Below are 25189 nucleotides of genomic sequence, written 5' to 3' on the forward strand. Positions count from 1 at the left end.
TGTCTGGAGGACCACACCTGCTGTTGGTCGACGGGTCCATTGAACCTAGCTGGGAGATCTTGTTGATCACCAGCTTTCCCTCCTTAAGCCACTGGAGGACGATTTTAGTGCCATAGCAGGTCAGCACTAGGAACAGAAAAGTAGAAAGAGGAGGAAGGAAAGGGAAATGAACCCCTAGGCCTCGAATGCTCTAATGCCTTCGGGGTCAAAGAAAGTAAGAGTTCAGTCAGAGGACTGGATATGAAAGAGTAAAGAGGGAATTAGGTATTGAATAGAGGAAAATTATACCAAATTCAGTCATTAACTCATCAAGCTGACCAGTGTTAATTGATGAGTAGCCCCTCCCTTTAGTTCAGCTTGTAAAATTATGCTTACTAACAGCTGCACCACAGGAAGGTAGGGATGGGACATTGGGTATTTGTCCAGGTTGGTTCCTTAAAGCCTTCAATGGGAAGGATTAATGGCTCTCCCCCCTGTATCCGACAGATACCTCCCCCTCCCAAAAAAAAGTAATAAACGGGATAGTGTTATAAGCAGGAGCGTATTAACGAGGTTTTACTGTATATTAACTTAATCTAATAAAGAGAGAGAACAAAACAATTTGTTGGATCACTTTTATTTTTTTTTTCGTACAATAGATACATTCTAGACAAAAGTAATAGTAATAACAATGACTGTAATAACAAATGCAAAAAGCAATAAAACAAACAACTGCCACTGGCCGCCATCACGTACATCATCATAAGTAAATAATTGTAACCATCTGCAAATTGAAGCAAGATAAAAGGCTAATCAAAGATATGAATGCAATGTAATTAAGCTATGCCGTTGTTATATTTGTCATGTGTATGTGATTCACAAGCCAATAATTTAAGGCTTAGTCGTTTGATGGTATTTTTTTTAAAAAAGATAACAAATGAAGGAAGGGAAACAATATGAGAAGAAAAACAATGAACACGTTGTATGGTTTTGTTCCCTTAGTCATGATCCGTGTTTTTATTTTATTTTAATTTGATTTTTTTGTTATTTATATATATTTTTTTTCGTAGTGAAGTTCAGGACTACTTTCAGACAGTTGTATTGATTTATGCGTAATAAAATCTGTTTTATTTTTTGATTACAGATTTTTATAAAGTGGCTGTTGAAAGGTGGTGGTAAGTTAAACTTAAACTTCGACTTCACTTATTATTTTATGAGCAAAGAAATTATGTAGCACTTGCTAACTAAATTAGACATGACAGCAGATTTACACTGCATCATGTGACAGTAGTTAGCCATCTCAGTGACATAAAATCTTTGGTCTGAATCTAGCCCTGAATTTAAAGTGTGGCAAATAAACTGGTGTTGGCCCACCTTTGCCGACAATACTACTGAAGTCCTTACTAATTCTGAACAGATAGACTCATGTCAATTACTGTGAAAAACATCTGATCTCCGAACAAGATGTCAACAGCTTTCCTGCTATTTTCCAACACTGCTGTATGGTCTCTCACTTGGTAAGTCTGCTTTTTGACATATACTCTCATTAATTACAGATACATTTAAATAAGGATATTATAGCAAATATGTTCAGCTTCATCTTCATTTAATTCTCATCTGTTCACTATTAACGGTCTTACTAATAAAAACTCTATATACAGACGTTTAACTGTCTTATACTTATACAATGAGTAGCTCGTTTATAACTCGTGTGTAAATTCCTTACTATAAATCACTACATACGTCGTGTATAACTGTTACACAGCTACGTCATAGTTTCGTCATTACTTCATTACGAAAGATAATAGAATATCTGAGGTTCAATATTGCATCCGGCAGAGCGCTCTAGTGTGCCGTATTAAATATCAATAGTACAACTGGCTCTGAACAATTGCCACACTATATTTTGGTCAAAGAGTACAAGCTACAGCAATATTATTCTTTGGTTTGTTCTTCTGTGGTTACAAGGCAACCATCATCATAAAATGACAGTCGATACAAACAACTGTTAGAGGGGCGGCCATTTTTTCTCCATATACAACGCTTAAACAAGGGGTTTCGTGTATATAACTACTGCAAAGCAATTCCCACGTATAGTTACAGACTGTTCATACATCCATCGCTTATGTATGGTTTATTAGTAACGTTTTCTGTCTCAGATCTGCATAAGTCTCATATAAAAACTATACACGGTTTATTAGTAAGACCGTTAAACTGTAAGTCTTCTTTGAGAGATTTGCTTGTTCATGTAAGTAGAATGTTGCTCAAATCTTCTGAACTGTTTTGACTCAAAATGGAATTTATTTGTTGGAAAGCTTGAGTCATTTTGGTATGCAATCTATATACATTTCTATAAATGCTATTATTTTCTAAATCAGCGGTGGACAAACTAGGGTCATTGTAGGCGATAAGGATCTAAATGAAACTGACACATACACCCTATAAAGATCATATGAAAGACCCTGTTTTCTTTTGTTCAATCATTGGAAAACAATTCCAGAAATCCTGTAGATGCATTCATTAGCTCTCTGATACTACGGTATTTAGTTTGAAATCTACTTGGGTTATAGGCTATAAGCCCAATTTGAGAACTAAGTATTTAGTTTTTTGAGCAGAATGATTGCACACCCCAGCCTTTGATAGATTTCTGGAAAGTTTGTCCACCCTATTCTATTATGCAGGCTGCAATGTTTTCTCTATGGGCATGGTTAGTTGAGAGCAAGAAACAGGATGGATTTAAATAAAGAATGATGCTGAGCTAAAGTAAATAATAAAACCCTTACGAATTAAATAACAGAGTAATTTAACAAAGAATTCTTGCTTTTATGCACTATTTACAGCTTTTAATTACGGATAAGTACTTGCAAGATTCTCTGATTTGTTAGTATTCTTCAAATCCACAATGTTATTGCATATAATTGTAAATTCTGAGACAAACGTTTGCATATACAATACAGAATATGATCTACTTTCTGTTGCAGTCTTTTGTTTTTATAAAGAACTTGCGCATTAGTATCAATCCATACAGGTTAATCCCAAAAATAATCGTCTGCATTCATTAAGAGTAGTTTATAGAATATCTTGTACAAACGTATTTGGAATAGAGAATTTTATTTAATGAACAGCAGTAGTTCTTAGTCAGAATTCTGCGTCCAAAGTTCAGCTTCATTATAACAACGACGTCTTGAGAGAAATGTCTGCTGTACCGGTCATAGCAAACACCTGCCCCAAGATTCCGTGCAGGAATTTAATTTTTTTATTGCTTAAAATATCTTCAAGGGCAATGAATGCAATAGTTTACAAGTGAATTATGATTATTCTGTATCCAAATGTTTCATAGCAGATACTATATAAAATACACTTAAAGGAAAAAAAAAGTAGACTGAATTTTTAGGGAAAGAACCTGTAGTTCCAGGTCTCAATGACTAGAATTTTCAACCTGAGAGTTCATTCACACAAACATTATGCTCGACTTATAACCTACAAAACATCTCGCTTGCCACGAAATACTGAAAGCAAGCAAAATATGGTTACTAACAAGGGTTATCTGCGACTTAAAAAAAGACATGAGGAACTATGTTGTTTTCCACAGTGATCAGACAAGTAAGACTTGCGGAATGGTCCAACAAATATACACATATACAATACATACAGTTGTAATGTGACAAGACAAGGTCCTAAAAACATCACTTTTCATATCTTCACCCCCTAAAAAAAAACACTCGCACAACACAGAAGTTTCAAAAAAATAGGAAAGATAGAGACTTTAAGAGAATCTGAAAAGCAGCTTCAAAATTCACAGACATTTGTACTCTTATATAAAAAAGAAAAAAAACAAAATGAAATCGTGATTGCAACCTTCCCGGCATTACTTCTTCTTTTCGCATTGTACTTGTCAGATCACCGTGTTGCCCCAGCATGCTTGAATACAATTTTTTTCCAACCAAATCCATGGTCTTCAAGTCTGAATTCATATAAATGCTCGTCATGTTCTGAAAGCCCTCTTTAATATTATATGTATTACATTAATAAAAGCATTCCATTGTTTTTGGTTAGAATACAAATTGTTCCATAGTTTCTGATCAATATAGCATGATTTATAACTAGTAAAAAAAGCCATGGACATCTGAGACAAAAAAGTGACATTAGAAGAAGCCATATGGGATGTAATTCGCATAGGTAGAGGTATACGTACATACATAGCAATGGAGTTTTATATGTACCCCATGAAAACAGAAGTCTATCAAGTTATTCTAATAGATCTCGTACGGTTTTACGAAAGTAAAACATCTTTAATTATGTTTCATTTTAGGTCTTGATGCAGAAGTAATCGAAGGACATAGAAGAAAAACTTGACTTACAACACGCATTCAGGGGGTCTCGGTTGGGAAATTGAGGGAACAGCAGGATTAAGTTCAAGCCATTGTTAGGGTTCCAGCGCCCATGCCAAAACCAACACCATGAGGCCCATATTTTCGGCCATAGCAGCCACGGCAGTAGATGTCTCCATCTGGACCGTCGTTCAGGTTGGTGGAGTCCAATGATCGACGGCATTCTCCACAGTGGAAGCAGCGTCTGTGCCAGATCTGAAAATTGACGAAATTTAAACAAATTAGACGACTCTGTTGTAAATACCTAACGATAGGAGAAGTCTACTATTAGAATTAATCTTAAGAATTCTTTATTACATGCAAAACACGTACAAATAATAATTTATCCCAGGTAGGTACTCTTATTTGCAGATGATACAAGTGTGACTAGCTCAAATAACCAATATGATTACTTTATAAACACTTCTAATTAGTGATGAATTCAGTGGGTAGCTCTTGGCGGGAGGAGGAAATCAAACTTTTTTTAAGTAAGTTATAGAAATTACAAAAAGAACACTTAACACCGGCTTCCCCTGCGGTGGTTGAGTGGTCAAACCTCTGACCGTCCACACCTGTGGAGTAACGGTCAGTGCGTCTGGCCGCGAAACCAGGTGGCCCGGGTTCGATTACCGGTCGGGACAAGTTACCTGGTTGAGGTTTTTTCCGGGGTTTTCCCTAAACCCAATACGAGCAAATGCTGGATAACTTTCGGTGCTGGTCCCCGGACTCATTTCACTGGCATTATCACCTTCATCACATTCAGACGCTAAATAACCTTAGATGTTGATAAAGCGTCGTAAAATGACCTACTCGAAACCTCTGACCTGTCATGCAGGCGACCCGGGTTCGAGTCCCGGTCAGGTTTGGGATTTTTCATTTGAAAAATCCATAGTGACACTTGTGGCGAACAAGGTCGCAGTTGGAGTTTTTCCCGGGGTTCTCCCGCTTTTCCCCATATTAGGCATTTAGATCATTCTGTCACCATTTCTCCATTTCGTCACTATTCCATAGCATTCCCCGATTGCCGACTGGTGATGCACGGAGAGGGCTGGTGCCTGGTCTAGGGATGAGAGGGGTTGCCTTCTTGACACCTGGGTACGCAGCGAACCTTAGTGTAGTCAGCCGGTGTGGCTTTGGGAATGCGCCTAGGCTTGAGGGTTAGCACAATAGATCTTAAAAAGCCGCAGTGCTGGACCATAGTGCCCCTCTCCCGTAAATTCAATTCAATAACACCGGCTTTATATGACAATTTTACATAGAAGAATATTTACATATTCTTATTCATCATGTTTTACATAACGGTATTTTAAAGTTAATGTTTATATTAACATTTTACGTAGGAAATTACTGAAGGATATACCTCCTGAACCCAGAAGACTAGCAGTTGCAAGCTTTCGTCTTAACACTGAACATGACATCCTGGGTAAACACCTCAATCGTCTTGGCATCCTTCCATCAGCATCCTGCATTTTGTGCCATCAACAGGAAGACATGGATAGACAACATCTTGCAAAATGCCCTGCTCTGAAATCCTCCAAGGAAGTTGACCGCTACTGGGAAGCCAGAGCCCGAATGTTTTTAATTACTTAATCCGTAGTTTTGTTCACCACTTTCTTGTTTTTCGCTCAGTCAATGATAGTAAATATCATGTACTAGCCATTAGACAAATAAATAAATATTAACATTTTTAATAGTATTTAAAACAACAAAACTAATGAAATCTTTTATCTCTTTAATTGACCCCATTTTTCTATATTCGCTTTTACATTAGACTGCCTCTGGTGTTTTTATGTACGATCTGAATTATTGTTTCTTTTGCTGTTGGTTCCATTCCCCTCCCCCACTATAGTGTAAATCCCTTCCCAGGGGAATAAGGTCTGAATTCAACACTGCTTCTAATATAGTGTTCATTGTAATTATTATTATTATTATTGTTGTTGTTGTTTTCTAATGCCAGGCGTTTGACAATAAAGTCATTCGATCTCTTGCACTCCAATATTTTTCAAAGATATTATCATGGCCAGCCACTGAAGCACAGATTTTGAGGTGTTCCGAATCCATTTCTTGGTTTGAGTTGCACAATGGGCAGTTAGGGGACTGATATATTCCAATTCTATGCAGGTGTTTTGCCAAACAATCATGGCCTGTTGCCAATCTAAATGCAGCTACAGGCGATTTCGTGGTAAATCGGGAATTAACTGTGGATTTTGATGCAGAGAGTTCCATTTTTCCCTTGAGATTGTGTTATCAAATTTTGTTTGTTGAAGTCTAAGTATGTAGAATTTAATAAATCTTTTCACAGAGTAATATGTAGATTTAGTAACAGATCTGTAAGTAGTAGTGCTGCCCTTCTTTGCTAGTGCATCCACATTCTCGTTTCCCAGGATTCCACAATGGGATGGTATCCATTGGAATACAATTCTTTTATTGAGTGATATTAATTGAGGGAGTATTTTAGTTATTTCTGCTGTTTGAGATGAAGGTGTGTGTTTAGAGGCGATTGATAGAATAGCTGCTTTGGAGTCTGACAATATAACTGCATTCTTAAATTTATTGATGTGGCAGAGAAGATTCCTGAGACTTTCACTTATTGCAATGATTTCTCCATCAAAACTTGTTGTTCCATACCCAAGAGATCTATAAAGTGAGAAGAGACAGCACGTAACACCTGCACCGGCACCTTGTTCTCTGGAGATCAAGGATCCATCAGTGTATAAATGAAGCCAGTTTTGTGGAGGGTACCTAATATTAATTGTCTCTAAAGACAATTGTTTTAGTATTTCAATGTTTGCTTCTGATTTCAGTATTTCTTCTGTTAAATTTAGATTTTATTCTATATTTAATAGAGTTAAAGGGTTTGGTTTAATCTGTAAGTTTTCTTTTAAATTCAGGATATTGTTATTATTGTTGTTATTATTATTAACGCAGTCTTGTATGAATATTAAAATTCTCTCTACATCATAACACAAGATCAAATACTTCAGCAGCAGTAATGTGTCGTGTGTAAGATGACATAATCTATCACTTACCCTGCTCTTGCTGATCATCTGTTCAGCAGCATACACAGCAAAGCCACATCGTGGACAACCCTGCCCTTGTGGTGCCTTCAATCCTGTTGTGGGCTTCATGTCAGGGCTGAAAAACAAAATTACTTTATAATATATGCCAATGATGAAAATGTAATGTGTTATACGTGGTACAGTCATTAAGTTCTGACACTGACGCCTGAAGGGTAGGCACCCACAAGAATCTGGATGTCTCAGAAGATGCCGCGTGTTACGGCGTACACTTAAACAGATCGACATCCTCCCTCAATATAGTCGCCGTTGGCCGCTATGCACGTCTGCCAACGTTTGTGTAGCTGCTGGAAGCACCGCTGAAAGATGTTGGCAGGAAGATGCCGTACGGCTTCTCTTGTGGCAGTCATGACCTTTTCGGCCGCATAAAAATTACGCCCTCGTAGGATTGATTTCATGAGGGGAAAGAGAAAAAAATCGCATGGTGCGAGATCAGGTGAGTACGGAGGGTGTGGCAAAACAGCGACCTGTTGCCTTGCAAGTTCCTCTTGGACAAGGATGGAGCGATGTGCAGGGGCGTTGTCGTGTAGCAAGAGCCATTTCTTCCTATGCCAAAGCTCAGGACGCTTACGACGAATTGAATTGCTTAAACGGCCAAGAATCTCTTTGTAGAGGATCTTGTCTACAGTTGCACCTTGTGGGATGAATTCTATGTGAACAATTCCATTTGAATAAAAAAAACTGTTAGCATCACCTTGCCTTTTGACCTGTCTTGTTGCGGATTTTTCTGTCTTGGAAATAATGGCGTTTTCCAGGTGGCGGATTGTCGCTTCAGTTGCTGATCGTAAAGGAAACACCATGTTTCGTCTCCAGTTATGATCGGTTATAGCAGTTTCGCCTATTTCTGACAGAACGTGACGTTTGCCCGTTGCTCAAACTGCAACATACTCGAGTTCCGACGCGTGCATTCAAATCACCGTCACAATGAAGACCGTAGTTCTGCTTACAGTGAATGCTCTCAACTGTCTCTTGTTGGGTCGAGAGACTAACTGACAAGGTATCATACCATGGCGCCACCTATGCACTATAGTGCACCACAACGCCACTATGCGCTCAGTATTAGAACTTAATGACTGTACCACGTATTATGTATCTAATGCTCTTGATTTAACAATGAAGTCATTCTTCTTCGTGCTTCTCAAAAAATGTAATATTAATTTACTTGAAGTTATTAATTTCGCAGGAAAGTTCCTGTATATGAAGGGAGAGATACTGATGAATATAACCATAAAGATATACATGCAACCTTACTATTTGACAATTTGGACCCCAACTCTTCTAAATATCTTGCTAATAAAAGTGTGATGATTGAGAAGGAAGGATTTTGTCTTTTACGTGATTACTCATAAAGTTCCTTTCACACCTGTAAATTGCAGTCAATTTAAGACAGCAGTGTACTTTGATAATAAATGATTGAAAAAATTTTAGTTTTGTCCTATAAATGTGCATAAATTTGATCCCAACAAATGTAAAATTGTAAAATTTCTTTGCAAAATGAAAAGTTACATTTTGGAAAATGTATTATATTTCTTTCACGTGTTAAATTTTTGTTACCTGTTAACATGTTTCGACCTGTTATTCGTCATGAAGTTCTGAAGATGACCAATAACAGGTCGAAACATGTTAACAGGTAACATAAAAATTTAACACGTTAAAGATATATAATACAGTACGTTTTCCAAAGTGATACAGTGTTAAAAGTTGTGTAATCAAGATGTATGTTACATTTGTTGGGATCAAATTTTTGCACATTTAAAGGACAAAACTAAATTCTTTCAATTATTTATTATCATCATACACTGCTCTCTTAAATTGACTGAGCATATTGGGAATTCAATCAATGATTTCCCAAATGAAGCTATGAAATCTTTAATATAAAACAATTTTTATCTCGAAAAGGAAGCAAAATTGTATGAAACGTTTTGTTTGAAATATCTCGAAGAATAACATCATGAAATTAATGACATTACTAACGGTTCACCCTGTATACATGAACAAGAAATGAAAAGTTTTAAAGAAAGTACATATTGTATTCTATTACCTTAATTCGAGTATAGACGTTTCATGTAATCTTTGGGATTTCCTTAAATTCACTGTATTTTTATAATTTGTAAGAGATTACATCACATTTCTAAAATAATTCAAGTAATAAACAAAATAATTAACACTTGCTTACAATGTATGTGTTAACGTTTTTAGAGTTCTTATTTTGTGTTATGTGTTGATTTAATTTTGTTCACTGGTATGCCAAGAATTTGAAATATGCTTCGTAAACATCTTCATAAGATTTACCAGTACCGGTAGTACATTTTATTTTAATAAATGTCTCCAACCTTATATTATCGCAACAACGAAGATTAATTTATAATAACTATGTTATTAAAATGTCGTTTAAAAATGTCAGATGATTAAGTAGTTAAAATATCTGTGTGTGGCAAATAATAATACATTTTGTGTGGATAAGCTTCAGGGCTTCTACCGCGTTGTCTTGGTGTTATTGGCTGACGTTTCGACCACTGTGTTGTGGCCATCTTCAGAGCAGTTGTTGGATAAGGAAATAGTCTGCCAGTACTTATATATATAGTAGTCTCGAGGGGGGGGGGGGGGAGTACTTGCTGTGATAGGTCGTAGGTTCTCCAAGGAGACCAAGCAGATGCCAGAAGAAGAACCTACAACCTATACTTAGGGATGAGAAACCAGGTCTCCACATGTACGCGGCGCCCCCCCCCTTCATCCGGACATCGGGCACGGTATCAAGGTCACTCTTTTGGACCTTATGAGGGCCAGTATTTAATATGAATACTCCCCTTCATTGGACCACGTAGGACCAATCAGATGCCAGAAGGAGAACCTACGACCTATCTCAGCAAGTACTCCCCCCATCGAGACTACTATATATATAAGAACTGGCAGACTATTTCCTTATCCAACAACTGCTCTGAAGATGGCCACAACACAGCAGTCGAAACATCAGCCAATAACACCAAGACAACGCGGTAAAAGCCCTGAAGCGTATCCACACACCACTTAATAATACATTTTACTTCTATTTTCCGTGAGACATCTGAAAATGGGTGTGTCGTTGTTCGATTGTTTTGTTGCCTGCATTGAATTGTTTATTATTTTTTATAACTAAAAATATACCGTATAAAATGTACGACTTAAATGGTACAAAAATTTACTACGAAAATTGTAAGCGGTACCGGTAATCAGAAAGATTCGGTAAAATTGAAGGCGTAAGTTCTACGCCATAGAATAGAGACATATGTAGAGAGAATATGTAGGACTTACTAAGAGATGGTTGACTCTCCATTGGTGGACACGAGAGTAGGAGCATGGCCGTAGCCGAAGCCTTTGGGGCCGAACTTCTTGCCATAGCACGCCTTGCAGTAAATCTCACGGTCAGGACCATCACAGGCCAGCACAGAATCCAAAGGCCTGTGGCAGTCTGCGCAGTTGAAGCACTTCTTGTGCCACATCTATATCAACAAAAGTACAAATCAGTTAGATATAAATCAAAATAAAAAAAATCTATTTACTCTGATTTTAAATAGGAAAATATTAATTATCACAATTAATGGAGACAAGACTACTCTAAAAACTAAACAGGGCAAGTCAAAATTACGGTTCTGATTTCAATAATTAGGATATCTTATTGTGAGATTTGTGCCTCGGGATATAATTCTCTACACACTGTTAGTGAGTGGAGAACATAAAACTTTCTGTGTGCTTGATTATTGTCTCACAAACAAACAGGGGCGATTTCTCCGGGCATGCTATGCTTGCTGCGCAAGCCCAATATTTTCGTAGAATGTGTATTTCTCAAAATGGTGTTACATACATTAAAATTTATTTTGATTTTTGAAATACTGTATAGGCGCATTACCATCTGCGGGTTGCACACCATAAATATCGCAACGCTTGCTCGTTTCTCGGAGCTACAGGAAAGATGTAGAAATAGCGAGAATATGATGCGCACGCAAGTGCCTTCCTCCTTAGTCCGTCCTAGGCGCACATGTTTCTGTTATGTGTTGTTTGAAGCTCTGGTCCGAGAGCTACACCAACGACTATTTAATGTTACACAGAGCAGTATTGACAGCGGGAATGTGCTGTGATTTGCGAGTGCAATGTAATTGTATGAGCGGAATGCATGTGTTAGCTGCTACATGTATTATTAATTCTTAAACATTAATTTGAAGTATTGCAATGAGTTCGGAATTGTGTGTTATTGAAACCTCATTATTAAATCCATTTTCCCGAAGGACTATTCAAGAGAAGACAGACATAGAGAATATGTGGTGCTCATTCAGTGCAGCTCAATACAACAATATGCATTGGTTGGCAGGGTCGAAAAAACTAAATTGTTTTGTTGCCCATGTTTGTTATATTATATCGAACTTCTACATCTGATAAGCGAATATGATCAATGACTCATTATGATTTCATAATTATAAAATAAATTATTAATGTGGGTCTGATTATTTTTATTAATTATGAATTATTATATCCTCCCATCTTCCCCTATGAATAAAAGACCAAGCCTAACTTTCGTGACTAGCATTCGCCCCTGCAAACAAATATGTTGTAAGAATTCAGTGACATTTCTTCTTGTGGGGTTTAAAAAAGGACTGTGTTTATGTACCATCAGTTGCAACGACATTGGCGGATATGTGTGCGTATCAGAGCAGCCATCACAGAGATTGACCCCAAACATGCTCAAAAGAGTCTGAGAGGAAATTGAGTAGATACCTGCTTGATGTGTTGTGTTACATATGGGGCGCACATAGAACATTTGTTATGTCTAAAAAAAAACATGGTGAATTTACCTTTGCCTGTATACACATTTAATTTACTTGCCTTATATTTAACTTGAGTATTAAATTACTGAGTCCACCACTGTGGAAGTCCACACCTGTGGAGTAATGGTTAGTGCGTCTAGCCGCGAAACCAGGTGGCCCCGGGTTCGATTCCCGGTCGGGACAAGTTACCTGGTTGAGGTTTTTTCCGGGGTTTTCCCTCAACCCAATATGAGCAAATGCTGGGTAACTTTCGGTGTTGGACCCTGGACTCATTTCACCGGCATTATCACCTTCATCTCATTTAGACGCTAAATAACCTGAGATGTTGATAAAGCGTCGTAAAATGACCAACTAAAATAAAAAACCACTGTGGACTAACGGTAAGTGCATCTGGCCGTGAAATGAGCGGGCCTCGATTCAAATCCTAGATGGGGCAAGTTACCTGGTTAGGGTTTTTTCCGGGGTTTTCCCTCAACCAATTGAAGCAGAATTGCTGGGTAACTTATGGTGTTGGACTTCGGACTCATTTCACCATCATTAATTCATATAACATCATCATCCTTACAATAGCCCAAGTTAAGTTCACAGTGCGGCGTGTATAGGAGTACAGTATTAAGCACAATAAGCCTCAGGCTGTAGTGCAAGCCTTCAGATCCCTCCTCTGTACAAGATAAAAAAAATTACTGAAATCAGAACTACAATTTTGATTTCCCTGTATGGTATGTTTAATTCTGATAATCATCGGTATAACCCCTGATTACATATAACAGATTTATTAGCCTAATGGACTTTCAAGGCAACCTCTTTCATCAATTGAAGCGGTGAGATCAATAACCATTCAAGTCCATTTACACAAGTTTCGAGAAAAATGCAAAAAACTTCTTCATTTCTTACCTAGTCATTACTTTTTGCACGTAATATTTCTGGTTGTTTTAGAGATCAAGACAATGTAGTATACCAACTTTTAAAGTCGTAACACTTTTGAAAATATCCATAATTTAATTTCATTTGCAGAAAATGAATGGCCAGAAGTGGTCTTGCATGGTTATTGATCTCACTGCTTCAATTGAAATGGTCACAAAAATCCTATTGGATAATATTGTTATTCTCTGTTACGTACTGTTCCTTTTGCCAGTTGTTGTTCAGCTGCGAATACAGCACCTCCACATCGAGGGCATCCCTGGCCAGCTGGAGCCTTGATGGATGTAGTATCAGGATTGTAGAAAGGCCGAGCCTGTGATATTTCCTCCTCACTATAGACAGCAACAAAAGAAAAACTATTTTTTAGAATCACTGTTGTTGCTTTACTAAACTTGTCATTACAGTGCAGTAATTCTTTTGTCTTACTTACTCTTTCAGCAGGATTCATTATTTGGCCAAATATCTCTACAAGACCATAAATTTTACTTTACATAATTGTGTGTTGTGTAAAAGGTTCTAGAATACCTGTGGTTGGTGGAAATTGACTGATATTCTAAGGCTGCTAGCAGTATTACAAGGTGATTTATAGTCAATTAAATGAGCACTGCATAGCAGCTAATGATGCAATCAGCTTGACGATGTATTTTGAAATGAAGATTCTTTAAAAGTATTCAAAATGTGACTTACGTCAGTCCATCAGTCTGGAGAAATCCTGAACCGCAAGCAAACCCATAACCATGTGGGCCAAATTTCTTGCCATAGCAAGTCTTGCAATAGACATCGCGGTCGGGTCCATCGCATGCTAGTATCGAATCCAAGGTCTTGGTGCAGTCACGGCACTTGAAGCATTTACGATGCCACTCCTGAAAAACCAGATAAAATCTTTTATTATGTATGTATGTTTGTATGTATGTATGTATGTATGTATGTATTTATTTATTCACTACAATTGGGTATACACCCGGTGGCAGTGACATATAATATACAATAATACCATTCTAATTATACAATAATTACAGCAATAAAAAAATAAAAAACAAAATAAAATAAACCTAAATTTATTTCTAACTCTAAATAAATAGATGCAATAAACCTAGGACTTAAATAAAAACTATTCTATAATAATGCCTACAATAAGCAAAAGTAAATATAACTTGTAAGTACTTCTATTTCACCCAACTATTACCAATTTAAGTAATTACATATCACCTTAATTAATTACAAATCAACTTAATTCCATATCATCTTAATTAATTACATATCACCTTAATTTATTTACATAACTAAATTACATATCATCTTAATTAATTACATATCATCTTAATTAATTACATATTAACTTAATTACATGATGCAACTTAGATAATTACACTGCACCTACAATTACATTTTCAGTCTAATCTTCTCAACCTTTATATGTTTAGTCAGCAGTCCGAAAACTGGTTGGAACCTAATAAGATATCACTCGTGAGTCAACTAAGCCAGGAGATAATAAGGGTAGTGTGGCCAGATTCTTTCTCCCTCCATTGCATACATCGCTGACTAATATGTTTTGCTAATCAGCTTTGAGATGTATGCAACAACTGTTCTTCCTCTGACACATATCGTCAAGTGAGAAAATTAATGAACTACGTCATGAAAAAATAATGTTCTTTCTTAACCCCTCTTAAAAAAATCCTGCATACGAAGTTGGATTGAATATTGCAAGAAAAGTGAACAGTTCAACAACTAAACTCAACGTTACAGCCCAGTCAAATGTAAAAAAATGAACATGTAATGTCATTAACCCTTTCTGACCTGAATTTATGGGTGCACAAGATCATAGAGACACCATCTGACGTTTCTTCTTCTATTCTGACTTTCTGACTTCGTTCTTTCATATAAAGGTTACTGAACAGCCTTCTCTCTTTCCAATCCACACCTATTTTCTTTAGGATCCCCATCAGTTTATTCCAATCCACTCTGTCAAACTCCTTTCCTAGGTCCACAAATACTATATACACTTCTTTATTCTTCTCTATATGACTCTATAATTAGGTAGCAATTCAGTTACCTTGACATCCTGCCATTAGCTAGCTCCTGTCATTCTTACTACATGACTCCAGCAATTTAGTTCTGATCCCTTGACTTACCCCACCCTTAGCTAGCATCTGTCGTTCTAACTGCACGATTCCAGAATTAAGTACCGGTACCTAGTAATTCATTTCAGGTCCTCCAACACTTACCCTGCCCTTAGCTAGCACCTGCTCAGCAGCATAAACCACACCGCCACATCGTGGACACCCCTGGCCGGCAGGGGCCTTGATGACAGCCGTATCGATCACTGTTGTCCTGGGCGCTTCACTGAAATCAGATCGAATTTCTAAAATTAGTACTTATATAATCTTTGTTTTGAAGAATAAAACTACCAGTACAAATTATATAAGAATTCTTGAATCAGAACTTTCTGGTAATAGATTTCAAATGACATTTAATAACCATATTTACTTATATAAAAGTACAATTTCCTATTCACGCAAACACTATTTTCAGTCTTGTTTGATTAATGTTTGTTCTAGTTATTCATATGAAAGCTTTCCTTTACAATTTTACAACTTACAGTATGTAATATTTCTCTTTCTAGTTTAACAATGTTTTTTATATCTTATCTTCTTTTTTTTTCTTAAATCTTAATAAAGTGTTGATAAATTACCGTACTTTTAGAATCATAAAACTCATACATTGAATTCACATTTAAGTTAAAAAAAAATGTTGTTATATTATAGCAAATATTTCTGGCATTAAGTTGTGTACTGGTAGTGTTTGTACCGCGGAATGAAAATCTTCACCTTGAAATGCCATTCATTTTTCGTCCTTAAGTCTAAGAACCATCTATTACATGGACTACTAACACACTAATAGTAGGCTCCTAAGTTGTGAAATAATATTTCATTGCACTGAACAGAAACACAGAAAGGCTGTACTGTACCTTCTAAAATGCAAGTTAATATTGGTTCTTTATCACCTTTTTGATTACTGATCTGAAGGATACAACACACAATAATATACAATGAGTAATTTTATTTAGTACTGTTGTATGGAATGAAATTAGAGATATCTCTGGAAAATGAATATGAGAAAAATTCATCTCACAAAAGAGAACACTCAAGATTTCATTGTCACATTCGAAAGGTTGTAAAACATTCTCATTACGTACTACTTTGAAAACAACATCAATAATCGGTTTAATTTTTACTTCTTCAAAAAAGAAAAAGAAAGAGAGGGAGAGGGAAACGAAAATTGTCCATTTTACTTCTGAAATATTCTGGTGTGTTTGTACCACAGGAAAATCATACAGGATTGAACATGCTTAAATCTCAATTTTCAAAATTGGATTTAAGGGCACAAGGTTCACAAAACAATACAGTCATTCATGGATCACAATGACTGTAAATGGAAAAACAGAAAAAAGTAGGTTTAATGCAGTTATACAAAGGGACTTAAAAAACCCAAAAACATTCCAAGAAAAATTGTCTGATGATTTAAAAGGTTCAGTCAGAAATAGTTGTTACATGTAACTGACAATAGGCCTACTCTGTAAGTTGTTACAAAATTTTCCTTTGTTAACCGCACAATAGTAGACTGGAACAGCTTACCTGCGGCAATCTTTCAGGGTGGTCCTTTCAAAATCAATATATTAGACTGAAAATGTAATTCTAGGTGCAGTGTAATTAACTAAGTTGTGTCATGTAATTAATTAAGTTGATATGTAATTAATTAAGATGATATGTAATTAATTAAGATGATATGTAATTAATTAAGTTGATGTGTAATTAATTAAGATGATATGTAATTAAGTTGATATGTAAATAAATTAAGGTTATATGTAATTAATTAAGATGATGTGTAATTAATTAAGGTGATATGTAATTACTTAAGTTGGTAATAGTTGGGTGAAATAGAAGTACTTATAAGTTAGGTTTACTTTTGCTTATTGTAGGCATTATTATAGCATAGTTTTTATTTATAGTCCTAGGTTTATTGCATCTATTTATTTATAGTTAGAAGTAAATTTATGTTTATTTTACTTTATTTATTGCTGTAATTATTATATTATTGTAATGGTACTATTGTATATTATACGTATATCACTACCACTGGGTGTATACTGGTACCCAACTGTAGTGTTAAATAAATACATACTGTACATATGAACACTGTTGTGATATTCTATAATCTACAGTCCTTACCAGATATGAACTTACATATTGTAACGTGTGCTTAATTTAAATTTTACTACTTTATTTTTTCCTTCAAAATAATTTTACATTTTGCATTAATGTAACAGAATTCTCAGTACCTCACATATTTCGCCTTATTTCATTGCTATCTTCAGTCTCTGGGATTTTCCTAAGTTTCTCCCACATTTCTGGCACATATGAAAATTGGTATTTTAATTTACCAATTCCACCCCGTAGCAGAGTGATCTATGGTGTCATGCCTTGGACTAACAATATGAAATGAGTGATGATTCGAGTTCTCATTTAGAAATAAATTTTTTCGTGAAATTTCGGTCAGTTTATGAGACCAGCGCCCACCTAGCATCGTGATGAATTTGGGGATTTACAGTAGGTACCAAGCGAAATTCATTTTGTATGCTAGCCAGGGAGGATCATTGTACCCTACTGATTGAATGATCGTTCACCTCTGGTGAGACACATGGATGTGAGAGCAGCAATCTGCTGATTGACCTTGGACCTCCATATAATTTAGTATACGCAAGAGTGATAATATAGGCCTACTAATTACACCATTAAATGTACTGAAAATGTAAAAAATATTGTACTGGACATGAATATTTTCTTTATCATAGATATGTGTCAGAATTAAAATTTTATCAATAAAATATTTTCTTCACATTGTAAATTATTTTATTGTGAACTTTGTAAGATAATGCGAATCCCTTGTATAAAAAGTAGATACAACATACTAATTGTCTAAGTGAAATTTCGCCGATTTTTTATCTCCTTTATTAATACAAATAATGTTGGAAATTCTGTAAGTGTTAATATGCAAAACTCTCTGGAACTAACCCATCGTTCTGCACAGAAACATACTGCTGGCTCCCCCTCAGAAAAGTGCACTCATATATGAAATTACTTACTAATATAAAAAAATCTAATTTAAAAAGTAACAGGAGATTAATCGAATCTCTATAATTGCGTGAAACTTTTATGCTGTTTGTAATTGTTATTGTGAGCATGACTGGAATTGTAAAGGCGTTTGCGTTTTGAAATAAAATTTTGTTACTTCTTTTCAATTCTGTCTTCATACTCCCCACATTTTGAATTTAACAAGACGAAGCCTTCCCCGTAATTACTTCATAATCGCTTCCTCATTCCATGGGCCTAGTTTCGAGACAACAATGCAATTGGTAGTCGAAACGATTTAGATATCAATATGACGCCAATGAGTTATTTGAAATTCTAATGGATAATGCCATTACAGAGAATTCGATTCATAAGAAAGTTAATACTACAGTTAAGTACGTTAGAATTAGACTATATTAAATGAACTATTTGTGTCTTTATACTCCCCGCATCCATTAATCACCCCATTTGTGTACAAATAATAATGAATTCATTATTATGTCATATTTATTTGTTTCTCCTTTATGCTCTGTCACGACTGGTTTGATTCGAAACTATTTTATTTTAAACACATCATATTGTCAGTCATCCAAGGCCTATTATAATTAATCACGTCAATGTATTAAAAGAAAGTGTGATCAGATTTCTCTTCATGTTAAACATGTGTGTCAATATCATGTACAGTATGTATTTTTTTTTTTCCAAATTATCGATGATTGTTGTTTAATTACTTCGTAAGTACATATTGCTTTATTGAAATATTTATTTTTGGTCCAGGGGACATATCTTTTCTATGTAGCCTACTTAGTCAAAGTGAAAACGTGGCTTTCTTAGAAACCCATTCTATTCTGTACAAGAATATTTTGAATCAGAAAATCAAGCGGTAGATATTTTTTAGGTTTCTTTCTCTGAATTGTATTATTATTTTGTAATATATTAGGAAATTCTCATAAATTGTTAAGTTAATTCTTGTTTTATTGTATATAAACGGAGCAAATCAAATAATATTTGTGATCAGTGTGTTAAAATTTTCATCTAGATATTAGCCTATTTTTGATAATTTTAACTCTCAATTGTAAACTCTAAGGAGTATTTGTGATCATTTTGTTTTATGTTTATTGTTGTAATAGAATAATTTTCATTTTTGCACTATAATTTCACACGTGTAATTTGACAATGTCATTAGCTTTTGCTATAACGACAGCTAATAAATACTATACTATACTACACTATACTATACTATTTATCTACCCTTGTGCCATCAATAAAAAACATGTGTTTTAATTATTTTTAATTTGCACAGTCTTTGTATACGTAAGTAGTTACACGGTATTCTGAAAACAATACAAAGCTATTGCTAAGAAAAATTAAAGTTTCAGAACCATAATGGGCCAAGCGCCATTTACTAAAACCGTAGAAAACAAGGGTTAAAATGAAGTTATTACCATAATTCAATGGAAACATATAGCAAGTAATATAAAGTATACATATTAAAACTAAATGATATGTCAATCTTCATTAAACTATGGTATTCACTTAACTTTAACCCTTGCTTTCTCTATTTTTAATAAATGGCACTTGGCCCACTATGGCTCTGAAGCCTTCAATTAACCCCAGAGAATAGAGGGACTGGCTCCACTTTATTATGTGTTACTCCAAACTATTTCTGACTGTCACTTTCGGAAAATCAATAAAACATTACACATTCAAAAATACTAAAAAAAATTCACAAAGATGGGAGGGTTGTCTAACAATACATTTGGTTGAGGTAATTGGGACAACGTCCTCCATGCTGCAACCACTCAGGGTGCTGGCTACCTCTCATCCAATATATCTGATGTGAGCCCTATTATAGACCCTCCTCCGCGTCCAACGCCTCGCGGACCAAATCTTTTAGCGTAGCAAACTGCATGAGGAAAAAACAAGTCAGTTCATTTCAGATCACATCACTGACCCTAGCCATCAACAAGCATTTTCGACTACTTGAGAGTAGTTCGTATTAAAATGTTTGTAATGGCCAGGGAATTGCTTAAAATTATCACAAATTACGTACCCATTAGCACAACTAATATCGCTCTGCAAGGCACCACCACCTTGACCGTAGCCATAGCCCTTCGGACCGAACCTTTTGCCGTAGCAGACTGCAGGAATAATACTGTATTAACACTAAGTAACATAATGACATGACAATTTTCAGTATATTATCAGATAGTATCTTCATAATTAAAATCATTAATTGAGGAATTAATGTCTTAAAGAGTATAACATTTCTTTACAGAGTATTATCAGTTTCAAAGACAAATAAATTCCTATTATATATAAGGTCTAATTAAATTATTATTAAATATACAACATTATTCAAAAGAAATTCATATTTTTAATGTAACATAAGTAACTTTTTTCTTTAAATTAAGGGGGGGGGGTTGAGCTAAATTGTCGAAATTTTTGTCCTTGCATCACAACTTTCGTTGAAATTCCTTGAAACTTTCAGGGTGTGCTCATAAATGTGTCAACAATTGAATTTGCTCTGGGTTTTAGTTTGAATTACATACAATGATGGCAGGAGTGATACCTTGTATCTACAGAAATGGTAATTTAGTTTAACTACGTTATTATTTAGAAACTTGGTCTCTCACTTTGAGAGGAACATAGATTAAGGGTGTTTGAGAATAAGGTGCTTAGGGAAATATTTGGGGCTAAGAAGGATGAAGTTACAGGAGAATGGAGGAAGTTACACAACACAGATTGTTTTGTATAATTTTATTTCTATTTCTCTTGTTTGTTTGTAATTATATTCTTTATTCTGTATATTTAAATTTAAATAAATAAATAAATACAAAAACATACAGAACTGCACGCATTGTATTCTTCACCTGACATAATTAGGAACATTAAATCCAGACAGTTGAGATGGGCAGGGCATGTAGCACGTATGGGCGAATCCAGAAATGCATATAGAGTGTTAGTTGGGAGGTCGGAGGGAAAAAGACCTTTGGGGAGGCCAGGACGTAGATGGGAAGATAATATTAAAATGGATTTGAGGGAGGTGGGATATGATGATAGAGACTGGATTAATCTTGTTAGGATAGGGACCAATGGCGGGCTTATGTGAGGGCGGCATTGAACCTTCGGGTTCCTTAAAAACCAGTAAGTAAGTATTATTTAGATTAACTACATTATTACTATGCTCACAAAACTGGACAGTTAATTAATATTTTGACCTCGAGTAAAAGATCTTGCAAAGCAGAAACATATATGAAAATGTTGCCTATTTTGACCGAAATTAATTTTTAAAACAATTATTTGATTCACTTGCAAATTTACAGATAGGAGGTATCACTTCTTAGTCATCAATTAGTGAATTTTTCACATTTTTAAATTCGGTTATGAAAAGAAACAAAAATCAAAAGTTAAGAGAAGATATAACCGGTAGTAATCACACAACAGACCCCAGAGCAATTCTTAATTGTCTGAGTTTATAGTAACTATTGACCAACTAATTTGAGTTCAAAAAAATAAGAATTGCAACGCAAGAAGCATTATATAATTATGTGACGATATGAAAGACATTTAATAAATAAAAACTTGTTTGATTTATGAAGTTCAAATTTCGTATGGTACTGCATGTTAACTATGTGAGTACGGTATGTGATAAAAATTTGAAAAAGATTGTTAAAAAATGTAAAAGTTGAAAATGTCAACCCTAAGTACAAATCAGATTGTATTCATAAATCTATAGAGTTAAATTTCAAATGTTGGATATAACCAACATGCTATTCTGTAATAAGAAATTTTTTCTTCTATTTTGTGGACTGAATTTTCCAGTAAATCTGGTGAGATAGCCTATCTGCAATTTGTCGTGAAATTGAATCTTTAGCTCCTTGATAGTCATAATATAATGATGTAAATTTTTTTTGTAAGACAGTTCCAAAATAAAAAGAAAAAATAAAAAACCTGCTGAGCAATTATTGCTAAAAGGTCTGTTCATGATACAATTGTCAAACGTGTTAATTTGAGATATAAGACTCAAGAGAACGAGTTCTACACGACTTTGCGAAGCCAAAACAGTTTTTTAATGAGACAAACAATATTTATCAACAATTCTGTCATCATGATAGTGAACGAGCAAATGCCATTGCTTAACGAATTCAAATAAATAGCAAACTTAGATTTTTTTTAAATGTTATGGAAATTTCGAATATACTTTCTTTTGAATAAACTTGTATAAATAATTTTCTTAAATTCTTATTTATTTAAGCATTCGATATGAAAGTAAATCTTATCTAAAATGCTGTAAATAGACATGTGTGTATATATATATATATATATATATATATATATATATATATATATATATATAAGTAAGTTTAGTTAATAGGACCTATAAAGATTATTTTCTTCTCTTTCAGATTCTTTATCATTAACAGTCAGGTGAATAATAATTGTTAATTATTCTAAATGACTTGATTGTAACTATTCTTGGTTCATAGCAAGAGAAACACACTCTCCTTTAATGTACATATACACTAGAAATAATAATTCCTTCTCTACCACCTCGTTCAGTGTTGACGAGTGAAAGGAATATCTCCAAATTAATAAAAAAACAAAAACAAAACTGATTCAATATCCATCTAAAAACTGTGCAAAGTGCAAAAATAATTAATATGATGTTTGTACATCTCTTGATTTTTCAATATTCAAAGCTTTATAATGATTAGAAATAGAATCAATATTGTTTTCGCCCCTCTTTATAGCTCATGAATCTATGTTATTGAGGGTTGCAAATTTATGATAAAAACTTCAATTCAACTAAAAATATATAAAACATCGTCTGTAGGAAAAGCAACTTTTATAGCAGTTTGTAACAGAATAAAGTAAATTATACAAAAAATATTCACATATAAATCTAAACTACAAAAAAAGAAATAAAATGCACAAAAAAGCATTCCTCAGTAAAAAGATATGAAATCTGACATCCCACAATGCACATCCTAAACACACTAGGGATTTGTTAGTGGAAAACGTTAATCTATTTGTCTTTGGTCGTAACGCAATGATTTCTGGTCCCTGACAAAAGCATTGTAATACTTGTATTTTTATTGCAATTACTTTCTTGATGCTTGTAAAATAAAATTCCATGCATGACAGAAAAGCTGTAATGGAACAGACTTTTTCTATGGCAGTGTATGAAACTCTTCGCTGTTACACACCTTTGCAGTAAATATCCTTGTCGGGTCCTTCACAACAATTGACCGAGTCTAGTCGTTTCGAGCATTCGCCACATTTGAAGCATCCCCTGTGCCACGACTTAAACATAACAATAAACAGGCTAATGTGACATTTAGTTAGACAGGATTTTTATGCAGGACTATGCAGGTCGTTGTCACATCTCTATCCCTGGCATCACTCACCAAACAGTCTGATGCATTCCAATTGGAGGTCATGGTGGTACATTTATTTCGTCTTGTATGACCAGTTTACAGGATCATGGGGAGTTGTAACAAAAAATGTGTCCTGACTGTGTTATTTGTGTTAAATATTGACCGTGAAAGACTGTATACCTATACTGTATGCTGGTACAAGTGATCGGGTTGGGGACAACTGGCCACAGAGGCAACTTGCCACATAATTGAAATTCGTATCAAAGACAACTCGCCACATAATTGAAATTCGTATCAAAGACAACTCGCCACATAATTGAAATTCGTATCAAAGACAACTCGTCACAGAATTGAAATACGTATCACAGACAACTCACCACATAATTGAAATTCGTATCAAAGACAATTAGCCACACATAAAAATTCAAGGTAATACTCAAATTTGCAACAATTTATAATATATTTCTATGGTAACAGAAGACAAATCCAGAAGCTGTAAACTAATTCGGAACTATGGCAGAAGAAATTCGCTTCACAAAATCAGAAAGAGGCTGTGACAAATTAATATAGCTTGGCTACATGTACACGAGACTTTGAGAAAATAAGAATGGAGTTGTTTGGTGCTGTGACATGCGTGGCGGGTGTAATGCAACAGTCGCGTTATCAGAAGATGGAAGCAGTGTCGTCAAAGAACCGTCTGAACACAAGAATCATTGTGCAGACTGGGGAAGGATTAAGGCAAAGGAATGTGTGGAGAACATGAAGGCAAGGGCGGGGACTTCCCGAGAACCAACGTCTGTCATTATTCAAAATGAGTTACAGCGTATTGCAAGCGAAGCCAATGTGAATCTATCGAAGAAACCATCTATTAAAAAAACTGTGCGCGCGTGCCAGGAAGTTGCACCTACCACCTGAACCAAGGAATATTGACGAACTGAACGTTATAGCCGACAGATACACTAAGACCGTACAAGGAGAAAGGTGGTTGTTGTATTTTGAACCGGAGGACAACGTGAAAGCTATCATATTTGCCACTAATTCACATTTAAATAAATTGTTACGGTCCCATTTTTTTATAATGGACGGTGTGGCAAATTGTCTATCTGTGGCAAATTGTCCCTATTACCAATTTTCTGTGGCCAATTGTCCCAGTTACCAATTTTCTGTGGCCAATTGTCCCAGTTACCAATTTTCTGTGGCCAATTGTTCAGAACCGCAAGTGATCTCCTATATGATGTAACAACTTTATTGTGAAATAAATGGATGGACAGAATCAACAAAACTAATACCCGTTAAAATATACTACGAAATACGTTTGAGATTAATAAGAAAGTAGACTTTACCTACAGATTTTAATGCACTTTATATTTAGGTTCGAAAAATGTTATGCTGATAAAGTACACTATTGAATTTTATCATTACGTTTTTATAAAGTAATACATTTTACTTAAAATCCATTCAAAATAATTTTGGTGTAATGTACATTGTAGGAATTATTATTAGAAATTAAAAAGTGAAAACAGTTGTATTTTA

The 25189-nt window shown here is 35.0% G+C and overlaps 1 protein-coding gene across 4 annotated transcripts in view; it reads right to left on the reverse strand.

Annotated features, from left to right (window-relative positions):
* Positions 1 to 600: 600 nt before the first annotated feature.
* The window catches only part of Mlp84B (Muscle LIM protein at 84B), a 110443-nt gene continuing 85854 nt past the window's right edge, over positions 601 to 25189 (reverse strand). Inside the window, exons 5-12 of one of the 4 annotated variants that reach the window (XM_069824520.1) lie at positions 23486 to 23582; positions 20094 to 20181; positions 15372 to 15489; positions 13834 to 14009; positions 13346 to 13478; positions 10718 to 10905; positions 7379 to 7484; positions 601 to 4565 (exon numbers count right to left, since the gene is read on the reverse strand). In XM_069824520.1, coding sequence (XP_069680621.1) covers positions 4395 to 4565; positions 7379 to 7484; positions 10718 to 10905; positions 13346 to 13478; positions 13834 to 14009; positions 15372 to 15489; positions 20094 to 20181; positions 23486 to 23582 — 1077 coding nt within the window. In that variant the 3' untranslated portion in view covers positions 601 to 4394. Of the gene's footprint in view, positions 4566 to 7378; positions 7485 to 10717; positions 10906 to 13345; positions 13479 to 13833; positions 14010 to 15371; positions 15490 to 20093; positions 20182 to 20328; positions 20417 to 23485; positions 23583 to 25189 lie in introns of all 4 variants that reach the window. The other 3 variants (XM_069824518.1, XM_069824521.1, XM_069824519.1) reach the window with 3 other exon arrangements.

Source organism: Periplaneta americana, chromosome 4 (genome assembly GCF_040183065.1).
Source record: "Periplaneta americana isolate PAMFEO1 chromosome 4, P.americana_PAMFEO1_priV1, whole genome shotgun sequence".
NCBI lineage: Eukaryota > Metazoa > Arthropoda > Insecta > Blattodea > Blattidae > Periplaneta > Periplaneta americana.